The sequence below is a fragment of the Nicotiana sylvestris genome, chromosome 7, assembly GCF_000393655.2.
Source record: "Nicotiana sylvestris chromosome 7, ASM39365v2, whole genome shotgun sequence".
NCBI classification, from domain to species: domain Eukaryota; kingdom Viridiplantae; phylum Streptophyta; class Magnoliopsida; order Solanales; family Solanaceae; genus Nicotiana; species Nicotiana sylvestris.
In genome coordinates, this window is record NC_091063.1 from 172,257,897 (window position 1) to 172,268,989 (window position 11,093).

Genomic DNA, 11,093 nt, shown 5'->3' on the forward strand with positions numbered 1-11,093 from the left:
ATCTGTGAATTTAGTTGGAAGAGTTTGAAAATTCTCTCGGATAGATTTGAGGATTAGAGAGTCAAAATATTATTGAAATTTAGTAATTTTGGTATGGTTAGACTCGTGGTTGGATGAGGTTTCATATTCCGTAATTTTTGTCGGGTTCCGAGACGTGGGCCCCACTGGCAAAGTTTTAGTGCAATTTCGGATTTTAATGGAAAATGTAGAATTTCATATGGAATTAATTCCTATAATTTTTATTGACTGAATCGAATTGTTTATGACTAGATTTGAGAATTTCAGGCACGAATTCACGAGGCAAAGACTTGTTGGAATTTTGAATTGGTTGCAAAGGGAGGTAAGTGTTTGGTCTAACCTTAGCTTGAGGGATTAAGAATTGTGTCTTATTTGTTACATGTTAATTGTGGAGTACGACGTATAGGCATGGTGACGAGTATCTATACGTTGGTGTCAAGCATGCCCGTGAGTCTTATACTTTGATTAACCTGAATCCGTTTCGTAGTGTATATGCTCTATATGATGATTTCTATTGAGGAATATGACTTGTGGAAGTATTATTGTTTTGATATTGTTTCCCTTGCCGTGATATTATTGTTTTGATGGTGTTCCCTTGCCGGGATGTTATTGTTTTGATGATGTTTCCCTTGCCGAGATATTATTGTTTTGATGTTGTTTCCCTTGCCGGGATGTTATTGTTTTGATGATGTTTCCCTTGCCGGGATGTTATTGTTTTGATGTTGTTTCCCTTACCGGGATGTTATTGTTTTGATGTTGTTTCCCTTGCCGGGATTTGATTATTGTACTATTGTTCCCTTGCCCGGATTGAATTGTTGAACATTATAGAGCATTGGCTCAAGTTGAGAATTGAATTGTTGAACATTATAGAGCATTGGCTCAAATTGTGATATTTTTGATTTTGCCTTGCCCAAATTGCTTTGTGATTGTTGCTTGGGTGAGGAAGAGCGATAAAGCACGAAGGGTGATGCCGTGCACATTTATATTATTCATATGGTGAGGAAAGAGTGTTAAAGCACGAAGGGTGATACCGTGCCGCATGATGTACAATTCCGTGCCGATTATATTGATTTTATGGTAAGGATGAGAGTAAAAGCATGAAGGGTGATGCCGTGCAGATTATATTGATTTTTATGGTGAGGACGAGAGTAAAAACACGAAGGGCGATGCCGTGCACTTGTCCTTTATTTTCTTGATTCTTGTTGATAATTGAATTATGGCTTTCCTTATATTCCTTTATTGGTTTCTTGTTAATACCTGATATTATTGACTTCCTTACATGGATTGCTTTGTGAATGTTGCTTGGGTGAGGAAGAGTGTAAAGCACGAAGGGTGATGCCGTGTATGGTGAGGAAGAGTGTAAAGCACGAAGGGTGATGCCGTGTATGGTGAGGACGAGAGTAAAAGCACGAAGGGTGATGCCGTGCACTTTCTATTTGTTGTGTTTTTTTTTGTTATTAACATTTCAAGTGTATTAACTGTTTAGAGACCTTTACTGTGTTGTGATACCTTGTGTTGTAAGCCATATTGTTTTCAATATCTCGCCGCATTTATATAAAGCTTTCAATACTTAAATTTTCAACAATTGTACTTTAATTAAAAAGGGTATTTTCTTTATTCAGACGATTTCAAAAAATAACTTCATCTTTTCTTGTTTATTTTCTAGTTGGGTTGGAAGTTGTACTCTACTTTATATTAAGTAAATGAGGCTCTTTGAACATTTTTAATTGTATTGGGTTATGGACCCTATGAATTGAGTAACATGAGAATGTTGTTGCGAAATGTGAGACGGAGACATGTGGGCACAAGGTGCCGAGAAAAATATGATGATTTTTATTAATGACAGATTATGATATAGGCACGAGGTACCAGAGAAAATATTATGGTTTTATTTAATAGGACGTGAGTTGTCCGTGCGGTTGTGATATAAATATGGGCACGAAATGTCGTGAAAAATATGAAAGTGGGTTGAGACCTATATTAATTATGATTATGAAATGAGGTGTCACAAGATGACCTTTACTCGAAAGAATTATATTCGAAAGATGCTTATTTGAAAGAGATTTATTTGAAGGAAATATATTCAAAAGATATTTATTGAAAAGCATATTATCTTAAAGATTATTACTTGAAGGATTTATAGGTGAAAGATTTATATTTGAAGGACTTGATTAGATGATTGCACTTGTATTTATTAATTGTTGAGAAACATTTATGGTATTCTTGTTACCTGCTTTTTATATCATTGGTTGATCATTGTTGCCATCATCGGTACCTGCTTCGTATTATTTTTGTACGCTATATTGTACAGGTTTATTTGATAGTCTGGTCCTAGCCTCGTCACTACTTCGCCGAGGTTAGGCTAGGCACTTACCAGCACATGAGGTCGGTTGTGATGATACTACACTTCTGTACATTTTTGTGTACAGATCCAAGTATTTGATCGATAGTAACTATTCGTTGCGGTGGAGACTCAAGGTAAACCTGCTTCAGCGTTCGTAGTCCTCAGAGTCACCTTTAATTGTACTTATTTCCATTTGTTCCCTTTGTTTCGGAATAGTGATGCAATTATATTGTATGACTACTCCTAGAAAGGCTTATGACTTGTACTACCGGTTTTGGGAATTGTAAATTGTTTAGAGAAATTTCATTTGAAGTTAATAAATATCAATGTTATTTTAGTAAATTTTAGGCTTACCTAGTTTAGAGATTAGGTGCCATCACGACTCCTTCGGAGGGATTTTTGGGTCGTGATATTATATACAGTTCAGATAATATCAAAACGGTAAAAGCCTCATTTAACACATTAGGCCCAAGCATGTAATAAAATCAGATAACAGATAAAACCAAATATAACAATTCATCTAAGCTCGAATTCTGAACTCTGAACCAGAGATTCTGGGTTCTTATCCCCAACAGAGTCACCAGAGCTGTCACACCTCCTTTTTACCTACACCCCCGGGAAGGGAGTGTATAAGAGAGTTTTTTCCAACTTAAAGTGACAATCGAAACGGGATTATTTATTTATTAATTTCAGAGTCGCCACTTGGGATGATTTATGGTGTCCCAAGTCACTGGTTCAAATTCCAAATCGAGGAAACGATTGACTCTGTTTCACAGTCCGCGAACACAGAAATCCGGGTAAGGAATTTTGTTAACCCGGGAGAAGGTGTTAGGCATTCTCGAGTTCCGTGGTTCTAGAACGGTCGCTCAACTGTTATAATTGACCTATTATGTGATTTTAGTACATGTTTTAACCTATGATTCAATTTTAACTAATTAACCGCTTTTATTCATTTTTAAGGAAGATTGCAACGTCATTTAAAATACGTCTTGAACCACGTCACATAAATGCACCCGCGGTCCCCGACACATCTTATCCAACGTTGTTGAGATTTGGATTTAGGTCACATAAATGCGCACCCGAGTTTAGGAAGGTAATTTTAAGATAGCACGCCTAAAGCAACTACTCATTTTCATATGTTTCACACACAGCTCAGTCTCAAATGTGGTAAATAAGAATCAATGGCTTCATTTCTCAATCACGGTGAAGTAAATCACAATAAACAAAAAACATACTTGTAAACATGATTCATCCATTGAAATTATCACGGGTCGACAAAGAAACAGTAGTAAAGCAACAATAAGTTTATACATTCTTAAAGCTTTGTGTAATTATAGCTGCATAACTCTTTTATCTCTATCATTTGTTTGAAATCACATATAGCCAGAAAGATTCTACTCATCCCATTCGCTCACTGTAGTATAAGAATCTAAGTTGTGACAAACAAAAAGGAACACACATCTTTTACGGCCAATTCACCAAACATAAAAACTAATATGTAATAATATATTTTTTAAAGATAAAACAGTGCAATCACATGAGTAGGCAATTTATTAGCTAAACCAATAATGAAGCTCGTTAACTAAATGAAAGCAAAACAAGCAGTAAGAGAACGTACTTCATTTTTATAAACTTCACAAGAAAAGCAAAAAAGGGTATGTATTCATATACATAGTAATAGAACAAACAAAAATAAAATTGAAAGAAATAGATCTCAAAACAAACCTTCACAAAAATAGACTGAGCTACTGCTGACCAGACCAACAATCGAAAGTCTCGAACGGAACATGACAACTTCGCCGAACCTCGCTTTCACTGACGGGATAGAGATTAATGGAGGTGAAGGAGGGACGTCATTTTTTGGTCGTCAATGGCGCTGCTTCAGTCGACGTGGAAAGGACGAAGCCAAGGGGGGTCGGGTTTTTGTGTATTGCAGCGCTTTTAATTCTCATGAAGAACAGCGCTGCCAGCTTTTCCGTTCCTTTTTGGTCAGATTTTTTTTTTGATCTTGAGAATTTCGGCTGATCTCTTTTCAAATGAAAGAAAATGGATGATTGAAGAAGCAGCTGCTCTCTTTGTCTCTTCTCATATGAAAAAACGGCGGATTCAAAATCTAGGCCTAGGTCTATGAATTGAAAACTTAAGGTAGGGTTTCTATAATTGGGTATTTTATATGGAGGGGGAAGGGATGATGACCATTGGATTAGAAGGAAATAGATGGCTAGGATTAAATCTTGCACTTAAGTGGGCTAATGGGTTGGGAAGAACGGGTTAAGGGTAATTGGGTTGGAGTGTTGGACCATGTCTTTTGGGTTTGAACTTAAACTAAAGAGACCAAATAATACAATGAATCTATCAAAATATAAAAATCACTCTAAATTAAAATAAACTAATATAAAACTAAATATTACGATTGAAACTAATAATAATTTTTTTTCTTCGTATTTTCAAATATTATAATACTATAAATATAAATATGCTAATTGAATTTAACTTAAAGATGAAAATATTTATTTTTTGTAATTTTTATTTTTTGTAATAAAATAAAGCAAAAAGAGTCAAAATTAGTTGAAATAACGCTATTAGGCCTAAATTAAATATTATACGCTAAAATATAAAAAATCTTGGGGAGGGTCAAAAATCACATGTCTACAGTGCCGCCTCGACCAAATCTCCTCCACTCATCAATAGACCAAGTCGAGGTACATTCTGTAAATTTAACTTAGGACTGTCGCAACCGCATCATATCATATTTGTTGGAGGGAACGCTCTTACAAGATAAAAAAAGAAGCCAAAAAGCTTCGAATACAAGCTTCCAGGTACAACCTCATAAACCACGACCTTTACAAAAGGAATTTCGTCGGCCCTTTGGCCAAATGCCTTAGACCAAATCAAACAAGGCATGTGCTCGAAGAGGTACACGGGGGCCACTGCGAATGCCCATACAGGCAACCGGGCCCTCGTTAGATGTCTAATTCGTACAGGATACTACTGGCCCACTATGAAAAAAGAGGCCGCAGATTACTTCAAGAAATGTGAGCAATGCCAGAAATATGCCTCTATGATACACCAGGCGGGAGAACTCCTGCACTCCGTCACTTCTCCATGACTATTTATAAAATGGGGGATGGATATCGTCGGACCCCTCCCAGTAGGGCGAGGTAAGATACGTTTCCTTTTGGTTTTAACTGATTACTTTTGCAAATGGGTGGAAGCAGGTGCGTTTGCCCAAATACGCGAACAGGAAGTTATCGCATTCATCTGGAAAAACATCATATGCCGCTTCGGTATCCCTAAAGTAATCAGCTGTGATAATGGACCTCAGTGCATCAGGAAAAAGACAACCGAGTTCTTTGAAAAATGGCACATCAAGCAGATACTCTCCACGCCATATCACCCCGCCGGCAAAGGTCAAACAGAATCCTCCAGCAAAACAATATTGAATATATTAAAGAAAAATCTCAAGGATGCCAAAGGGCTATGGCCGGAACTGCTACCAAAGGTGTTATGGGCATACCGCACCACACTAAAAACCAACACAGGTGAGACATCATATTCATTGGTCTACGGTACCGACGCCGTCATACCCATTGAGGTCGGAGAATCCAGCCTAAGATACTCCAATGAAAGTGGTCCGAACGACGACGAAAATAGAATACAAGACCTGGACGAGGTAGAAGAACGGAGGGACATGACTCACATAAGAATGATAGCCCCAAAACAACAAGAGGAAAGGTACTACAACAAGAAGGCCAAAGTACGAGCACTCAAAGTCGGGGACTACATCCTCAAGGCCAAAACACAAGCAACAAAAGACCCAAATGAAGGAAAATTGGGAACAAACTGGGACGGGCCATATAAAATCACAGCAACAGCAAGCAAAAGAGCATTTCAGTTAGAAACAATGGAAGGAAAACTATTACAAAACAACTGGAATGCCGCCACCTCAAATATTTCCACTTCTGAGAAATGACGCCACGTAAGTCGTACTCTTTTTCCCTCACCTGGGTTTTGTCCCAATAGGGTTTTCTCGGGGAGGTTTTAAACAAGGTGACGAGGGGGATGTCTCGATGTTCAAAGTATAATTCATCACCCAGCCCGCCGATAGCATCTCCAGGCCGAGCAATGAAGGGACTAGATACAAGGATATTACTCCGTTAAATGAATAAAATCGATATGTATCTCCAAAGCATGAATGAAATTACTCCAATGAATGTATGAAATCGACAAGTATCTCCAATGTATGAATGAAATAGGAATACACGACACTCCAGCGAATAAAAAAAGGCATGTTACCCTCATCGCCCTTCAGAAAATACGACGGGTTAACATTATGACATTAAGTCGAAATAACACCCCACAGCTAAAGCCATCGCCATAGAAGAGTTCAACACCATTCGAACCACGACGGGCTAACATTTCGACACAGTCAAAATAACACCCCACCGCCAAGGCCATCGCCATAAGAAGAGCGATACCATCTGAGCCACGACGGGTTAACATTTCGACATAGTCAAAATAACACCCCACGACCAAGGCTATCGCCATAAAAAGAGAGATACCTTTCGAGTCACGATGGGTTAACATTTCGACAACCGAAATAACACCCCACGGCCATGGCCATCGCCATAAGAAGAGTTCGAAACCATTCGAACCACAACGGATTAACATTTTGACACATTCAAAAGTAACATCCCTATGGCTAAGGCCAATATTAAAGAAAAGCGTTCGACATCACTCTAACCACGATGAGATAACATTTCGACATTAACTCGAAAGTAACATCCCTAGGGCTAAGGCCGTTACCAAATGAAAAAGTTCGATGTTAACTCGAAATAACACCCTTGCGGTAAAAGCCGACGCCGAAGACAAAGGCTTACCTCGCCCGAAATGCAACGGGCTAACATTTCGACAACTCGAAGCAAGCATGACCGCGAGAAGGTTCGTTGCCAGATAAAAAATGCAAAACACAACAATAGAACAATTCAAAGGTACACAATAAAAAGTAATTGTTCCATTATAGTTGTTATATTACAAAAGTTTTTACAAAGGGCTCAAGAACGCCCCCACAAAAATGGCAAAGCAAAATAAATACAATTCAAAGTCCTATGCCACATCACCCCCGTGGCATACTCCTCATTGTACCAGGAATCAGAGGCAAGCTTGTCCGCATCGTCGAAATCGAAATCATCTCCGTCAGGCGAGCCAGGGTCATATCCATACGTCTCTCGAGCGACACGTGTTTTAATATGCACCTTTCAGAGTTCTGCCTCAAATATTCTCCCATCAGCGTGAAGAGACTTATATACGTCAAGCTGGGATTCGACATGAACCCATAGCTCATATAATTCTCGAGACATGATAGGGTCGGTCGAAGCATGGGACGTAGAGGGTTGCGACTGTCGTCGCATGTCCTCCGCCTTCGAGGCAGCAACTTGTTCATTTAATGCAGACAACTCCACCTCCAGATCCCGGATACGCCCTTCAAATCTTACCACCTTAAGCGCAGACGTCTCCACCTCCTTATCCCGTTCAGATCTGCAAACACGAAGGGCGTCCTCTAGAGCCGTTGCCTCAGAGATAGCAGTTGCTTTGTCCCTTTCAGTAAGAGCCAATCCATCAGTATTCGTACTCAGCTCGCCTTTAAGGTCGACGACCTCCGCCGCCTTCCTATCAAGCTAGACAGCTAAGTTAGCCACCTTCGGCTGGAGGTCTGTATTCTCGGCCATCACCCCCTTATTCAGCTCGAGCTCATCTTTCTTGGCCCTAAGAGCCACCTCAAGTTTGTTGCAATGGGCAATGGCCTTCATCAGGTCCTCATCACACTCCTTCAACTCTTTGACCTTCTGCTCCAATTGATTCTTCTTTTGTTTAAGCCCATCACGGAACATCTGAAAGTCGTTGTCCTGAGTAAAGAGATCGGCCAACCCACGATGCTTGGAGCGGTATTCCTGATATTTGGTGGTCATATTCCCATAAATGGCCGTCTTCCATCTGTCTCTGTGTTCACACTCGATCTCCATGATGAGGGTCTAGTATGAAAAGTAAAGTCAAAACAAAGAATGGGCTAAGGATATAGAACAGAACAAAAAACAAAAAGAAAAGAACGGAGAATTTACCTGTAGAGCATGCCGGAAACTCTCGGTGACAACTCTACATCGCTCATCGCCTTAAGTGTCGCACTCTCAGGAGCAGTGCACAAAGCGGGAAAACACCGACGCTGCCTGCTCACTGTTTGACAACAAGTCGTAATCTCCAGGAATGACAATATGTCGGTCAAAACCCTCAATCCTTACTTCCACACGAGTATGACGATCTAAGAACTCTCGTACATCTTCTGGGTTGACGTCCGAACCCGAACCGTCGCCCTCGGCATGTATGCCTCCTCCAACGGCAGATGATGCTCCACCCTCAGTAGAACATGCAGATCCCCCTCCTTGGAATATTCCTTCGGTCCGAGGAGACCTTCCTGGCAAAATGGCATCCGCCATAAAAATAGGCACCGGTGCCGTCTCCGACGCACCAGTTCTGCTCTTTCCAGTCTCAGTGGCAACTTTCTTCCCGAGTTCTACCCTCTTCCTTTTCCTCGATGGAGATTCATCCCCATTGGAGGGCTCATCCACAAGGTGATAGACTGGTCGGGAGGAGATCTCATCCTAAACAATCATGTCACGAGAGGAGTCTCTAGTCTATACGGGCTGAGCACGGCTCCCTCGGATGGACTCAGCCAAGATAAATTCCATCCCCGCTGATGCGATGACCTGGCAAAATGCAGGGACTGGGACCTTCTTCCTAGAATCCCTACGACCTGTCATCATAGGGAGTCATATCAATAAATGGCGGCAAATGGCCAAAGGTCAAAACAGAAAAACATTTACGAGATGGAACCTTCGGCCCAAAGTGCTTCATGAAAGTGGGCCAATCTCGAGTCTCCACCGTGTGAGGTAATAAACGGGCTACCTAGTCCTCGATACCGGCGATGGGATGAGGTGTACGCCTCACAGCTGCATGGGAAAGTTACAAATAAGTACAAACTTGGAAAGAACGAAAGTAAACTACAAGTATCAACACCTACGGTTATGATTCCACTGTTCTGGGAATCTAGTGGGGTCCGACACCAGATGCTTGACTCTAACAAAGAAGTATTTATGCCAAAATCTGTGGCTTGCCCGGTCATCCGTTCCGACCACCAGCCCCTTGGTCCCACGGTGCCTCAAATGTATCATAGTTCCCCTGTGAAAACTAGGGGAAAACAAATGTAGAAGATGATGAAGGCCAACTTCACACCCCGCCAACTCCGCGTACTTCGTCAATACCAAAAATATTTTATACGTGTTCGAAGAAAGTTGTGCCGGCGGACCTCATAAAATCGATAGAATTCCTCCACTAACGGAAGAAGAGGGAAAGAGTGGCTGATCACAAAGGGGTATATGTAAAATGCGCAATATCCCAGTCTATGGACATCAACGAAGTCCCTCCCAGCCGGAACCATCTCAACATGGGAGGGAATGTTCCCGGTAGTATCTCTTCCACGCTGGGAAGGTTGTCCCCTTCCTTTACCGCCACATCCTCACCTCCAGGGGGAGGCGCTATAGAAAGCGGGGTGGCGTCAGAAATCTCTTCGTGGGAACAATGTGTTCTAGGCATCTCGATGGCAGAGGGTATATCAATAAAATAAAGAACGGTGAACGGAAGAAGGTAAGAGAAAAATCATGAAAGTAGAGCTAAAAATACGAGAAGAGATGGCCAAAGAAGATAACACATACACTAGAAAGGAAATGATTGAAAGTTCTTGAAAGAAACAAACCTTCATCTATCTATAAGGTTTATTTGGCGCCAGAATCGAAGCGAAAGGCTGCCAGTGGCACCAAACCCAAAGCGACAAGCCAATCGGTCTCTGCCTCGGGAAGAAGCATAATGATGACGCACGTGAGAGCGTCATTTCCCGATAGGGTACACTATCTGGGATGCCGTGGAACACACCGCTCTTTTGTTATTGATCAAACCGTTATGATCCGACCGCCAAATTTCTCCGTGGCTATGGGCGACGTCTGCTTATCAAGGACGCACTGAGCCGCGACCTCAACAAGCGGAGGGACTAACTGTATGGGTTCAAATTTGGCAATCACGACCATTACTGAGTAGGACGAGGAACGAGGTTACTATGATGCATTGTCTGATGGTCGTCGTGGCGAAAGGCAACAACCAAAGGCGGTCAGTCGATGCGTGATGTCTACTATAATGTAATCTTAGTTGGTGACAGTAAAAATATACCTTTCGAATATTCTCAATGTTGTACTTTTTAGGGTTTCGTGGGAGATTGTACCTTATAAATAGAAAGAGTGAGTGAAGAAAAAGGGACATGGGAGAAAGAGGACAAAAGAACACTTTGTAAAAGTATTATGTGAGAGTGAATGTGAAATCAGTCTTGTTCGTCTGAGAAAATCCTAAGATTGCCGAATCATCTTACACTTATCCTCCTACCCGTACATCAATTTCATCAATTAAGGTTTCATTGCACATTTATGAACATTTATTTGATTCCAGCATATTTGTTACATCGTTCATCTTGCTAAACTCCTTCCATCACTTGATCTAGATTTTACTATGCTTGACTAAGATTGATCTCGTCATTATCATTATTATTTTAATCAAAATTGGTCCCCCCCAACAAATCTACGTTTATTATTTCATCTAGTGTAATGTTAACTAAGTGATATATTAAAAGAGG

General features: G+C 40.8%; 1 protein-coding gene across 1 annotated transcript; it reads right to left on the reverse strand.

The window, feature by feature from the left end:
* Window positions 1-7,620: 7,620 nt before the first annotated feature.
* Window positions 7,621-8,385, reverse strand: LOC138874148 (uncharacterized). Its single transcript, XM_070152655.1, has 2 exons — window positions 8,095-8,385; window positions 7,621-8,040 (listed from the first exon to the last, which is right to left on the reverse strand). The coding sequence occupies exons 1-2, from the start codon at window positions 8,383-8,385 to the stop codon at window positions 7,621-7,623; spliced, it is 711 nt and encodes a 236-aa protein (XP_070008756.1).
* Window positions 8,386-11,093: the final 2,708 nt, after the last annotated feature.

What these genes read in the sequence shown, in the direction of transcription:
- LOC138874148 (XM_070152655.1), bottom strand. Translation starts at nt 8,385, where the DNA reads ATGGAGATCGAGTGTGAACACAGAGACAGATGGAAGACGGCCATTTAT. An exon ending in AGCTCGAGCTGAATAAGGGG is followed by an intron (nt 8,041 to 8,094) that starts GTGATGGCCGAG and finishes TTAGCTGTCTAG; the next exon opens with CTTGATAGGAAGGCGGCGGA.